The 15,318-nt window shown below is 38.3% G+C and overlaps 1 protein-coding gene and 1 non-coding gene across 2 annotated transcripts in view; one reads left to right on the top strand and one right to left on the bottom strand.

The window, feature by feature from the left end:
* CEP70 (centrosomal protein 70) overlaps positions 1–15,318 on the top strand; it is a 77,819-nt gene that overhangs the window by 52,262 nt on the left and 10,239 nt on the right. The window contains 1 exon segment of the mRNA XM_036850795.1: positions 2,330–2,435. Within this exon segment, the coding sequence (XP_036706690.1) occupies positions 2,330–2,435 (106 nt within the window).
* On the bottom strand, positions 13,830–13,936 carry LOC118895088. The gene has a single exon (XR_005019861.1). It is a non-coding gene; the product is annotated as a U6 spliceosomal RNA (small nuclear RNA).

Genomic DNA, 15,318 nt, shown 5'->3' with positions numbered 1-15,318 from the left:
ATTCTGTTCAAACACAGGTTTCTAAAACACCAATTAAGTCATATGCAATTGGAAAATAAGGGAATGATTAATAGTATAACAGAAGTTGCATTGTTTACATGCACTTTTTCCCTAGGTACAAGGAGTTAGAATAGCAGTATAGTATAGACTTCAGGAAGGGGAAAGCTTTGCTAGTACATAGACACCTGCCCTTTCAGATCTATCTTAAGAAAATTTAAAATGAGAAACTGCACCCAGGGCTCCCTCCCTGACCCTCAGCATTAGACAGACTATAGGCTGGAGGCAGGTTGCACTTCTTTCCTCACCTATTTTAACCTCAGCTTTGGCCAGGAGCTCCACTTCGATCTTCATAGTTTTGGCATCCTCAAGCCAACATTTCTGCTCTGTTGGCTATGCATTTGTAATACCGCCTGAGGCAACCTCCAGACATACTTGAGCTGTCTGACTTATCTCCTGAGGCACCAATTATTGTTTTTGTTAGTTGTCTAGTTATAAAGCTGCATCAGTTTTAAATAGTCTGGTTGCTAACACTTACTTTTCTCCTGAACCCTGTTATCTTCACATGTGTGGTTTTGCAGAATACAGAAGTTTTCAGGAGTATTATGCTGTGGCAAATATTTACTGTGAGACTAGGTGAACCAAAGGTCAATTTCCCATGAATCCCTAGCTTTTACTAATCCTTACCTTCTGTAAATTTAGAAAAACAATGGGATTAAATAAATTAATACATGTGAGTGCTTAGAAGAGTTCCTGCATAGAGAAGTTTCTCAATAAACACTAATTATCGTCATCACCAGGCTCCCAATATATGTTAGTTATTATTGTTATTACATTGAGGGTATCTCTTTATTCACCTAATTAATTGAATCACATTTCATTTCCCAGAGTGACTGTAAGCTGGTACATGCAATGATATATTCAGGTTACTATACTGGCAGTTAAAATATTGTATATCCATAGTATAATATTTATTAATCATACTTGCAAACAGTTCATTGATAAATTAAACTTTTCCACCTGAATGAAAGGTTAACTAACATATAAATTCAGATATGTCAGTTTACTTGTAGTCCCACTATAGAGCTGTTGGCTTTTCTGTGTCACTTTTGTATTCTAGACAGTATGCTCCTGGCACTGCCTTTAGGCAAAACTGCCAAATATGTGAATATGCTAAATAGATGGGAAGTCAAGTGGAAAATAGATTGTGAGGTCTCTGTGTCTATTAGAGGAAGGAGGTTGACTTTTTATCTAGAGCTAATTTTGTTTATTTTGTTTCTGGCATATGCTCACCAGAGAGCAGAGAAAAGCAATTGAGTGAAGATCAAGGGGAATACATGTGAGTGAAGGAGATAATTGTAAGGTGGTAATAAGAGATGAGGTAAGAAAGGAGTCGGGAGGAATATTGGGTTAGGACTACCAGCATGGAGAAGTTCAAACCTAACCCAAGGAGATTGGATTTAGTTCTAAAAGTAGTGGGAAGCCACTGTTTTTTAGTAGGCAAATGACAAGATAGAATATCGCTATTCTATTTTGCAAACAGCAAGTCAAGCTTATTAATGAGTGTTGGAATCAGTTTAATGGGTCAGGGTTCCACAGGAAACTGATAGGCGTACTGGTTAATTTGAAGTGGGTTTAATAAGAGACTTTTTTCTAAGGCATGGTGGGTGGGGGAGAAATGTTTACTACAGCCTTGACTTCAGAGATATTTGGAGAAGGGCTACTAGGTGGATACACTCATGTTTTTAGGTTTCTGGACAAAGAGACTTTCCCCCAGAGTTCTGGTAGCCACCTGAGACAATGATCTCTTGGGTTTTCATGCCCTCTTGACTGGCAGGTATCACTGTTGTCTTCTCTTTGGCACAAGAGACGTATGAAGAAGGAAGGACCAAACTGCCTAGCTCTTGCTGCTGCAGTGCCCAAACTGTTTTCCCTACCCATTGTTTGTTGATTCCCTTACCTACAGCATCAAGCTTGGAGCACCTTGGAAGTTGCTTTCATCCTTTACTGTAGTTCTTTCCTCTTCTATTTTTTATAAGTGCTGGGGAATGGTTAGAACTTTCTTCATCAGTCTGATCCCTTTAGTTTTCAGGGATTCCTTCTATATTGTGTCTATTAAGAGGGTCTTCTTGTTTTCCAGTGACAACATGGCTTAAAATTTAAAAAAAATTTATGTATGCATATATGCATGTATGTGCATGCACATAAACACACATATATATGGAAAATGACAAAGCTTTTGGGAGGGTAGCTGGATCATTGGCTTATTTTGTCATCTTAATCCAGTGTCTAGTAAAGCATTTTGTATTATCTTGGTTTTTTTCCCCTTTAGATTACAGGATCTTATCAGTCAAAAAAAGCCTGAGGACAAAGAGGGAAAAGATGAGCCCAGCAAAGATAACCAGCAGCAGACCCTAATTGACCAGAGATACTTTCAGGTATTGAACAGTTGACAGAAAGACTGGTGTTTACAGTGAACCTTGGTTACAATCACAGTATAACAAATTATCAATTGGTAAGGAATACTTGTATCCTTTATTTGTGTTGCTTAGCCTGTCTTGTCTTGGCGTGACATGCTACTTGGCTAAATGTTGGTAACTTGACTGAGAATTTGTCTTACCCTTGAAAAGAGACTTTGGCCTAGTTCAAAGTAGGGTAGTGAAAAGCTGGTAAGATTTTAACAGATTTTATAATCCTTTTCTCTACCTGCTTAAGCCATTTCCCTTTTTATTGTTTTTGTTTTTGCTCTTGTTGATATTATTATTATACAAGTAAATCTATTTCTTAAGGTTCTTGTATGCTTTTTTTAAATTTAGATATTTAGTCCATCTGAAATTTAATTTTCTATGTGGTATGATGTAAAGATCTAACTGTACTTGATTTAGAGACCATTTATTATTGAATAAATGAGCAATTAAGCCTGGTAGTTTACTGACTGAACTGGGCCTGCACTCATATTTTATTGGGCCCATACAGGTTTTTTTAAACTTTGAATTAATTACTAATTTTTTTTTAATTAAGAGATTTTTATTTAAGTCCTTATTTCTAGTTTCTCTTAAAAAGCCAAAGAATCTGGCAGCAAATTCTTGCATAGTCGTTATCAACACAGAATTAGGCCTTTCCCCTGTCACGTATGGGCATGTGCTCTTCAGTTAGCCACAGTCCCACCCCGTCCTTGCTTCACTCATTTATGCTCTTACCTGGCTTCTATAGGCATTTGAGTTTGCAGCTTCTAGTTGACCATTCTTTCTCTACTTTATTGAATTGAAACATATATCATATACCATATGCCCTTAGATGCATAGGTTTGTTTCTAGACTAGTCTCTTCCATTTCTATACTAATTTCTGTAGTTTTATAGTAGGTTTTGATACCTTTTAAGGTAAGTGTCTTGTTATTGTTCTTTTAAATTTTTTCCTTGGATATATTTTTAGCACATTTATTTTCCTGTATGAATAATTTGTCAAATTCAAAAATAGATCCCATTGAGATGAGCTGAAATTGAGTTAATGTTTTAGACTAATATTTGGAAAAATAACACATTTACAGTTTTAAAAAAATATTTATTTATTTATTTATTTGGCTGCGCCAGGTCTTAGTTGCGGCATGCGGGATCTTTATTGCAGCATGAGAACTCTTAGTTGTGGCATGTGGGATCTAGTTCCCTGAATAGGGATCGAATCTGGGCCCCCTGCATTGAGAGCGTGGAGTCTTAGCCACTGGACCACCAGGGAAGTCACCACATTTACAGTTTTGAATCATCTCACTCAGAAATATGTCTCTAATTTTCTTTGGGTCTTCCTTTCTAGCTTTCAATAAAGTTTTATATATTTTTAAATTTAGCTTTTGCCTATTTATTTTCTGTTTATTTCCTAGGTTATCTAGTTATCTTATAACTTTTATTGCTATTATGAATAGGATCCTTTTTCCATTACATTTTCTAATTGATTGTTGCTGGTTCTTCATACATCTCTGTGTTGACTTTATGTTCAGGCACCTTTGTGAAAACTGTTTTGTTTTAGATAACTCTCTTGTATCCACTATATAACTAAATTTCATTTTGTTTCTTAGATTTACTTTGAGAGGCTTTGTTCTTTCAACAGGGGAATTAAACCATTCATGGACACTGAGACCAACTTATATATCTGCTTTTATTCCTGATATCTTACTTTCTGTTTTCTATTTACATGGTTTCTTGTTCCATTCTTTTCTTTCCTGAGATTTGCTAGGTGGAGATTCCTTTGCTCTTCTTTTCTCTTCAACTAGTTAGGACAGTCATCATCTTAATTCTTTTCTATTCTTGTAAGGATTACCCTTAAAAACCTTTTTTTTTTTTTTTTTACCCATACCAAGAGTTTGTCAGTACCTGCAAACTCTTTCTGAATAAGATGAGACCTGTATTGTGACTTTTCTTTCATAAATTCTAGTCTCTCTGGGAATTTTTTATTTTGCCATTTATTCATTGTTAATACATCTTTTGCTGCCAGTCATCAGAGTGTGGCTAAGTTATAAAGAAGAATATAGACCTCTAGGAAATCTTGGGGTTTTGCTCTATTGAATGTGCTTGTCTGGGTGATTTTTGGGCACCACCATCCAGAAGTGCTGGTATCCAGATGCATTTCCCTTTGCAATGAAGAGTCGTGCACTTCAAAACCCTCTGAGACGGATTATTAATCCTGCTTTGCAGGAAAGGAAAACCCTCATTCTCGGCCACTGGCCACCCCTCTCCGGAGGCCAGGTGCTAGTGTGAAACCGTGTGCTATCTAGCTATAGCTAGTGTGCTATCGCCCAGGTGTTCCGAGCCAGAAGGGGACTTTTTGGGAATGACCATGCTCCATGGAGGGACAGAGCCGGCCCCCAGCTTCTCTACACAGAGCCCCCTCCACTAAAGCTCCAGAAATCAAATACTGTAATTGCCAGAAGAATCATTAAAAAAAAAAAAGTCCAGCCACTAACCTCACATGCAAATGGAATAATCACTCTGGATTCCTCATTGTGAGCTGCTCTCCATACCCTGAATTACCTTTGAATTCCATCTTTTTTTTCCTTTGAATTTGCCTCTCTTCAAGACACAAGATTAAAACAAAATTCACACTAAATTGGATTTTAAATGATCTTCCTTTTATTTATCCTTCGTCTTTCTTATGTGGATATGCAAGTGAGAAGACTGAGACTGGATAGTCCCAACATGCTCACTCCCTTAATCTGTCCATCTAGAGGTTTGGCTTCTACAAACCAAGGCAAGACTTCAGCATCCATGACCTTCCCTGAATTCCAAAGGGCAGATTTGAACAGTTGCTAATCAAGGGAGGCGGAGCCAAGAAACCACCTGAGGCAGGATTGAAGGGACCAGAGAAGATCATCATGATTAGGAGAGATGAGATTAAAAGAGTGCAGGCCCTGCTCACACCCTAATCTTGTCAAAGACCCCACCTTTGAACCACTGTTATAAAACCCCTCATCAAATCCTCCCAGATCAATTGCAGTGTGGAGCATAGTGCTCGGTAGATGGCCTGCCAAGCTGAGGTGATGGGCACAGCCGTTTCACACTAGGAACTCTCGTCTGAAGAGCGGGGTGCACTTCAAGTGAAACTAGACAAGCACGAAGGAAAGGAAAAAAAGATACACAGGTATTCCACCAGATGTGGCTCTGCCCACCAGAAGCACAAGATCCAGCCCCACCCACCAGAGCACAGGCACCAGTCCCCTCCACCAGGAAGCCTACACAAGCGACTGAACCAACCTTACCCACTGGGGGCAGACACCAAAAATAATGGGAACTATGAACCTGCAGCCTGCGAAAAGGAGACCCCAAACACAGTAAGTTAAAATGAGAAGACAGAGGAATACGCAGCAGGTGAAGGAGCAAGGTAAAAACCCACCTGACCAAACAAAGGAGGAGGAAACAGGCAGTCTACCTGAAAAAGAATTCAGAGTAATGATAGTAAAGATGGTCTAAAATCTCGGAAATAGAATGGAGAAGATACAAGAAACGTTTAACAAGGACCTAGAAGAACTAAAGAGCAAATGAACAATGATGAACAACACAATAAATGAAATTAAGAATTCCCTAGAAGGAATCAATAGCAGAATAACTGAGGCAGAAGAACAGATAAGTGACCTGGAAGATAAAATAGTGGAAATAACTGCCACAGAGCAGAATAAAGAAAAAAGAATGAAAAGAATTGAAGACAGTCTCAGAGACCTCTGGGACAACATTAAACGCACCAACATTTGAGTTATAGGGGCCCCAGAAGAAGAAGAGAAAAAGAAAGGGTCTGAGAAAATATTTGAAGAATGTAAAATAGCTAGTTGGAAGCAGCTGCATAGCATGGGGAGATCAGCTCGGTGCTTTGTGACCACCTAGATAGGGAGGGTGCCAGGGAGATGCAAGATGGAGGGATATGGGGATATATGTATACATATAGCTGATTCACTTTGTTATACAGCAGAGACTAACACAACATTGTAAAGCAATTATACTCCAATAAAGATGTTTAAAAAAAGAAAAAATATTTGAAGAGATCATAGTCGAAAACTTCCCTAACATGGGAAAGGAAATAGTCAGTCAAGTACAGGAAGCGCAGAGAGTCCCATACAGGATAAATCCAAGGAGAAACACGCCAAGACACATATTAATCAAACTATCAAAAATTACATACAAAGAAAAAATATTAAAAGCAGCAAGGGAAAAACAACAAATAACATACAACGGAATCCCCATAAGGTTAACAGCTGACCTTTCAGCAGGAACTCTGCAAGCCAGAAGGGAGTGGCAGGACATATTTAAACTGATGAAAGGGAAAAACCTACAACCAAGACTACTCTACCCAGCAAGGATCTCATTCAGAGTCAAAGGAGAAGTTAAAACCTTTACAGACAAACAAAAGTTAAGAGAATTCAGCACCACCAAACCAGCTTTACAACAAATGCTAAAGGAACTTCTCTAAGCAGGAAACACAAGAGAAGGAAAAGACCGACCAAAACAAACCCAAAACAATTAGGAAAATGGTAATAGGAACACACATATTGATAATTAACTTAAATGTAAATGGATTAAATGCTCCAACCAAAAGACACAGACTGGCTGAATGGATGCAAAAACAAGACCTGTATATATGCTGTCTGCAAGAGACCCACTTCAGACCTAGGGACACATACAGACTGAAAGTGAGGGGATGGAGAAAGATATTCCATGCAAATGGAAATCAAAAAAAAGCTGGAATAGCAATACTCATATCAGACAAAATAGACTTTAAAATAAAGATTATTACAAGAGACAAAGACACTACATAATGATCAAGGGATCAATCCAAGAAGAATATATAACAATTGTAAATATTTATGCACCCAACATAGGAGCACCTCAATACATAAGCCAAGTGCTAACAGCCATAAAAGGGGACATCAAGAGTAACACATTCATAGTGGGGGACTTTAACACCTCACTTACACCAATGGACAGATCATCCAGACAGAAAATTAATAAGGAAACATAAGCTTTAAATGACACAATAGACCAGATGGACTTAATTGATACTTACAGGACATTCCATCCAAAAACAACAGAATACACTTTCTTTTCAAGTAGTCATGGAACATTCTTCAGGATAGATCATATCTTGGGTCACAAATCAAGCCTCGGTAAATGTAAGAATATTGAAATAGTATCAAGTATCTATTCTGACCATAATGCTATGAGACTAGATATCAATTACAGGGAAAAAAACCTGTAAAAAATAGTTTAAACACATGGAGGCTAAACAATATGCTACTAAATAACCAAGAGATCACTGAAGAAATCAAAGAGGAAACCAAAAAATACCTAGAAACAAATGACAGTGAAAACACTATGACACAAAACCTGTGGGATGCAGCAAAAGCAGTTCTAAGAGGGAAGTTTATAGCAATACAATCCTACCTCAAGAAACAAGAAAAATCTCAAACAACTTAACCTTACACCTAAAGCAGTTAGAGAAAGAAGAACAAAAAAACCCCAAAGTTAGCAGAAGGAAAGAAATCATAAAGATCAGATCAGAAATCAATGAAAAAGAAATGAAGGAAACAATAGCAAAGATCAATGAAGCTAAAAGATGGTTCTTTGAGAAGATGAACAAATTGATAAACCATTAGCCAGACTCATCAAGAAAAAAAGGGAGAAGACGCAAATCAACAGAATTAGAAATGAAAAAGAAGTAATAACTGACACTGCAGAAATACAGAGGATCATGAGAGACTACTGCAAGCAACTATATGCCAATAAAATGGGCAACCTGGAAGAAATGGACAAATTCTTAGAAAAGTACAACCTTTCGAGACTGAACCAGGAAGAAATAGAAAATATAAACAGACCAATCACAAGCACTGAAATTGAAACTGTGATTAAAAATCTTCCAACAAACAAAAGCCCAGGACCAGATGGCTTCACAGGCGAATTCTATCAGACATTTAGAGAAGAGCTAACACCTGTGCTTCTCAAATGCTTCCTAAATATAGCAGAGGGAGGAACACTCCCAAACTCATTCTACGAGGCCACAATCACCCTGATACCAAAACCAGACAAAGATGTCACAAAGAAAGAAAACTACATGTCAGTATCACTGATGAACATAGATACAAAAATCCTCAACAGAATACTAGCAAACAGAATCCAACAGCACATTAAAAGGATCATACACCATGATCAAGTGGGGTTTATCCCAGGATGCAAGGATTCTTCAATATATGCAAATCAATCAATGTGATACACCATATTAACAAATTGAAGGATAAAAACCATATGATAATCTCAATAGATGCAGAAAAAGCTTTTGACAAAATTCAACACCCATTTATGATAAAAACTCTCCAGAAAGTGGGCATAGAGGGAACCTACCTCAGCATAATAAAGGCCATATATGACAAACCCACAGCCAACGTTCTCAGTGGTGAGAAAGTGAAACCATTTCCTCTAAGATCAGGAACAAGACAAGGTTGCCCACTCTCACCACTATTATTCAACTTAGTTTTGGCAGTTTTAGCTATGGCAGTCAGAGAAGAAAAAGAAATAAAAGGAATCCAAATCGGAAAAGAAGTAAAACTGTCACTGTTTGCAGATGACATGCTATACATAGAGAATCCTAAAGATGCTACCAGAAAACTACTAGAGCTATCAATGAATTTGGTAAAGTAGCAGGATACAAAATTAATGCACAGAAATCTGTTGCATTCCTATAAACTAACGACAAAAAATCTGAAGGAGAAAATAAGGAAACACTCCCATTTACCACTGCAACAAAAAGAATAAAATACCTAGGAATAAACCTACTTAAGGAGACAAAAGACCTGTATGCAGAAAACTATAAGACACTGATGAAAGAAACTAAAGATGATACAAACAGATGGAGAGATATACCATGTTCTTGGATTGGAAGAATCAATATTGTGAAAATGACTATACTACCCAAAGCAATCTGCAGATTCAGTGCAGTCCCTATCAAACTACCAATGGCATTTTTCACAGAACTAGAACAAAAAATTTTAGTTTGTGTGGAAACACAAAAGACCCCGAGTAGCCAAAGCAATCCTTTTTTTTCTTTTTTATAAAATTATTTATTTATTTATTTATTTATTTATTTATTTATTTATGGCTGTGTTGAGTCTTCATTGCTGGGTGCGGTCTTCCTCTAGTTGTGGTGATGAGCGAGGGCTACTCTTTGTTGTGGTGCGTGGGCTTCTCATTGCAGTGGCTTCTCTTGTTGTGGAGCACGGGCTCTAGGTGCACGGGCTTCAGAAGTTGTGCAACGTGGCTTCAGTAGTTGTGGCACATGGGCTCAGTAGTTGTGGTTCGTGGGTGCTAGAGCGCAGGCTCAGTAGTTTTGGAGCACGGGCTTAGTTGCTCCGTGGCATGTGGGATCTTCCCTCACCAGGGCTCGAACCCGTGTCCCCTGCATTGGCAGGCCGATTCTTAACCACTGTGTCAGCAGGGAAGTCCCCCAAAGCAATCTTGAGAAAGAAAAACGGAGCTGGAGGAATCAGGCTCCCTGACTTTAGACTATATTACAAAGCGACAGTAATCAAGACACTATGGTACTGGCACAAAAACAGAAATACAGATCAATGGAACAGGATAGAAAGCCCAGAGATAAACCCGTGCACATATGCTCACCTTATGTTTGATAAAGGAGGCAAGAATATACAATGGAGAAAAGACAGCCTCTTCGATAAGTGGTGCTGGGAAAACTGGACAGCTACATGTAAAAGAATGAAATTAGAACACTTCCTAACACCGTACACAAATATAAACTGAAAATGGATTAAAGACCTAAATGTAAGGCCAGACACTATAAAACTCTTAGAGGAAAACATTGGCCAACCACTCTATGAGATAAATCAGAGCAAGATCCTTTTTGACCCACCTCCTAGAGAAATGGAAATAAAAAGAAAAATAAACAAATGGGACCTAATGAAACTTAAAAGCTTTTGCTCAGCAAAGGAAACTGTAAACAAGACGAAAAGACAACCCTCAGAATGGGAGAAAATATTTGCAAACGAAGCAACTGACAAAGGATTAATCTCCAAAATATACAAGCAGCTCATGCAGCTCAATATCAAAAAAACAACCGAATCCAAAAATGGGCAGAAGACCTAAATAGACATTTCTCCAAAGAAGATATACAGATTGCCAACAAACACATGAAAGGATGCTCAACATCACTAATCATTAGAGAAAGGCAAATCAAAACCACAGTGAGCTATCACCTCACACCAGTCAGAATGGCCATCATCAAAAAGCCTACAAACAATAAATGCTGGAGATGGTGTGGAGAAAAGGGAACCCTCTTGCACTGTTGGTGGGAATGTAAATTGATACAGCCACTATGGAGAACAGTATGGAGGTTCCTCAAAAAACTAAAAATAGAACTACCATATGACCCAGCAATCCCACTACTGGGCATATACCCTGAGAAAACCATAATTCAAAAAGAGGCACGTATCACAATGTTCATTGAAGCACATGTTACAGTTGCCAGGACATGTAAGCAACGTAAGTGTCCATCAACAGATGAATGGATAAAGAAGATGTGGCACATATATACAATGGAATATTATTCAGCCATAAAAAGAAACGAAATTGAGTTATTTGTAGTGAGGTGGATGGACCTAGAGTCTGTCTGTCATACAGAGTGAAGTAAGTCAGAAAGAGAAAAATAAATACCGTATGCTAACATATATATATGAAATCTAAAAAAAATGGTTCTCATGAACCTAGGGACAGGACAGGAATAAAGACGGAGACATAGAGAATGGACTTGAGGACACGGGGAGGGGGAGGGGTAAGCTGGGACTAAGTGAGAGAGTAGCATTGACGTATATACACTACCAAATGTAAAATAGATAGCTAGTGGGAAGCAGCTGCATAGCACAGGGAGATCAGCTCGGTGCTTTGTGACCACCTACAGGGGTGAGATAGGGAGGGTGGGAGGGGAGATGCAAGAGGGAGGAGGTATGGGGATATATTTATATGTACAGCTGATTCACTTTGTTATACAGCAGAAACACACCATTGTAAAGCAATTATACTCCAATAACGATGTTAAAAAAAAAAAGATTAGAAAGAAAAAATCCTCTTGGATTAGGACACAGGTTTTTGAGGCAGAAGTCCAGTGTGTCCCCCTTTGCCTGGCAAAGTAATAAAGCTATCCTTTAATACTTCACCCCCCGCCAAAATAGAAGAAGAAGAATATACTTTGTTGTCAATAATAATTCCATGGAGGGGAATTAATTAATTTTTCCATTAAAGGGATGTGTTTAGGGTCTTTTTTTTTTAATTTTTTTTTTTTTGGCTGTGTTGGGTCTTTGTTGCTGTGCTCAGGCTTTCTCTAGTTGTGGCGAGTGGGGGCTATTCTTCGTTGCGGTGCACGGGGTTCTCATTGCGGTGGCTTCTCTTGTTGCAGAGCATGGGCTCTAGGCGCATGGGCTTCAGTAAATGTGGAGCGTGGGCTCAGTAGTTGTGGTGCGCAGGCTTAGTTGCTCTGTGGCACGTGGGATCTTCCCGGACCAGGGCTCGAACCCGTGTCCCCTGCATTGGCAGGTGGCTTCTTAACCACTGCGCCACCAGGGAAACCGTGGAATGTGTTTAAATAGAAGTGAAATGTTGAGTACACTCTCTTGAACTAAAAAATAAATAAAAAATTAAAAAGCTCCAAAATAAACATCTCAAGTCATATTACCAGGAGACCTGTGAGTTGTAGCTTCAAGTATGAGTAGGGACAAAAATTCAGTATGAAAATGGTATGTTGTCTTTATAATTCCCTGATATTAGGGAATTATTGGTTTTTTATTTATTTTTATTTTTATTTATCAAATAGCCTGGGCTTGATGGTGGAAACAAAGGAAATGGCTTTACTCTTCTCTCTTTTTGTTTTAGAAGTATTTTTTTGATTTATTAATTTATTTTTGGCTCCGTTGGGTCTTCGTTGTTACACGCGGGCTTTCTGTAGTTGTGGCGAGCGGGGGCTACTCTTCATTGCGGTGCGCAAGCTTCTCATTGTGATGCCTTCTCTTTGTTGCAGAGCACAGGCTCTAGGCATGCAGGCTTCAGTAGTTGTGACATGTGGGCTCAGTAGTTGTGGCTCATGGGCTCTAGAGCACCGGCTCAGTAGTTGTGGTGTACGGGCTTAGTTGCTCCACGGCACGTGGGATCTTCCTGGACCAGGGATCGAACCCTGTGTCCCCTGCATCGGCAGGCAGATTCTCAACCACTGTGCCATCAGGGAAGCCCCAACTCTTCTCTCTTTAAGGTGGATGTTTTGAGTCTCCCTTTCCTGTCCTTGAATAATATATAAATTAGAACTCATAGCTTTTGGCACGGGAGTTATAGTCACATATTATACATATCAGTATATTTAAACTTCAGTCCAAGCATTGATGATGTTAGGGAATCATTGGGTTTTTATTTTATTTTTATTATTTTTTTCTTGAAGTCTAGTTGATTATAATGCGTTAAGTTTCTGGTGTACCACAAAGTTATTCAGTTATGTATATATCCATATATATTCTTTTTCATTATAGGTTATTTCAAGATATTGAGTATAGTTCCCTGTACTATATGGTACAGCCTTGTTGTTTACCGATTTTATATGTAGTAGTTTGTATCTGCTAATCTGAAACTCCTTATTTATCCCTCCCCCAACTTTCCCCTTTGATAACCATAAGTTTGTTTTGTATGTCTGTGAGTCTGTTTCTGTTTTGTAAACACATTTATTTATATCATATTTTAGCTTCCACATATAAGTGATATCATATGATATTTGTCTTTTCTGTCTGACTTACTTCACTTAGTATGATCATCTCCAGGTCCATCCATGTTGCTGCAAATGGCATTATTTCATTCTTTTTTTATGGCTGAGTAGTATTCCATTGTGTATATATATGTACCACATCTTCTTTATCCATTCATCTGTCGATGGACATTTAGGTTGTTTCCATGTCTTGGCTGTTGTAAATAGTGCTGCTGTGAATATTGGGGTGCATGTGTCTTTTTGAATTATAGTTTTCTCTGGATATATGCCCAAGAGTGGGATTGCTGGATCATATGGTAACTCTATTTTTAGTTTTCTGTGGAACCTCCATACTGTTTTCCACAGTGGCTGCACCACCTTACATTCCCACCAACAGTGTAGGAAGGTTCCCTTTCCTCCATACCCTCTCCAACATTTGTTATTTGTAGATTTTAATGATGGCCATTCTGACCAGCATGAGGTGGTACCTCATTGTAGTTTTTTTTTTTTTAACATCTTTATTGGAGTATAATTGCTTTACAATGGTGTGTTAGTTTCTGCTTTATAACAAAAAAATATGGAACGCTTCACGAATTTGCTTGTCATCCTTGCACAGGGTCCATGCTAATCTTCTCTGTGCCGTTCCAATTTTAGTATATGTGCTGCCGAAACGAGCACTCATTGTAGTGTTGATTTGCATTTCTCTAATAATTAGCAGTGTTGAGCATCTTTTCATGTGCCTATTGGCCATCTATATGTCTTTGGAGAAATGTCTATTTAGGTCTTCTGCCCATTTTTTGATTGGGTTGTTTGCTTTTTTGTTATTCAGTTGTATGAGCTGTTTGTGTATTTTGGAAATTAAGCCCTTGTCAGTCGCATCATTTGCAAATATTTTCCCTCAGTACATAGGCTGTCTGTTCATTTTGTTTATGGTTTCTTTTGCTGTGCAAAATCTTAAAAGTTGATTAGGTCCCATTTGTTTATTTTTGCTTTTATTTCTATTGCCTTGGGAGACTGACCTAAGAAAACATTGCTACAATTTATGTCAGAGAATGTTTTGCCTATGTTCTCTTTTAGGAGTCTTATGGTGTCCTGTCTTATATTTAAGTCTTTAAGCCATTTTGAGTTTATTTTTTGTTTCTGGTGTGATGGAGTGTTCTAACTTCATTGATTTACATGCAGCTGTCCAGCTTTCCCAGCACCACTTGCTGAAGAGACATTTTTTCGTCCATTGTATATTTTGCCTTCTTTGTCAAATACTGACTGTAGGTGTGTGTGGGGGAAATTATTGTTAATTTTCTTATTTATAATAATGACATGATTTTGTAGAAGAACATGCCTACTTTTAAGAGATGCATGCTTAAGTATGTATGAGAGTGAAGTGTTATCATGTCTGCAGTTTCTTCAAATGGTTCAGCTCAAAATATAGAGTGAGCAAATATGGCAAAATGTTAACAATTATTGAATCTAGGTAGTGATTACATGGGTGTTTGTGATGGTTCATTTTATGTATCAACTTGACTGGGCCACAGGGTGCCCAGATATTTGGTCAAACGTTATTCTGGGTTTTTCTGAGAATGTTTCTAAATGAGATGAGAAACTCTTTTTTCTCCATACCTGTCAATGAGGACCACCACTAGTGGTTTGCTTAAACTGGCAAAGCCAATAATATACCTTCACTGTCATGCCTTAGGGGTATATCAGCTCTCCAGCCCTATATCATAATTTAGTTGACAAGGAAGGATCTTGATCATCTTTCCCTTCTATAAGATATCACACTGGCCAATTACATTGATGACGTTATGCTGATTGGACCTACTGAGCAAGAAGTAGCAACTTCTTGGTAAGACATTTGCATGTTAAAGGGTGGGAAATAAATCTAACAAAAATTCAGGGGCCTTCTACTTCAGTGAAACTTCTAGGGCTCAAGTGGTGTGGGCATGTCAAGATCTCCCTTTAAGGTAAAGGATAAGTTATTGCTCTGGCCCCTCTTACAACCAAAAACCTGGCACAACACCTTGTAGACCTCTTTGGATTTTGGAGGTAACATATTCCTCATG

This window comes from Balaenoptera musculus, chromosome 4 (genome assembly GCF_009873245.2).
Source record: "Balaenoptera musculus isolate JJ_BM4_2016_0621 chromosome 4, mBalMus1.pri.v3, whole genome shotgun sequence".
Classification (NCBI taxonomy): domain Eukaryota; kingdom Metazoa; phylum Chordata; class Mammalia; order Artiodactyla; family Balaenopteridae; genus Balaenoptera; species Balaenoptera musculus.
The sequence above is the reverse complement of the archived record's forward strand: the minus strand, read 5'-3'. Positions and strand labels throughout refer to the sequence as shown.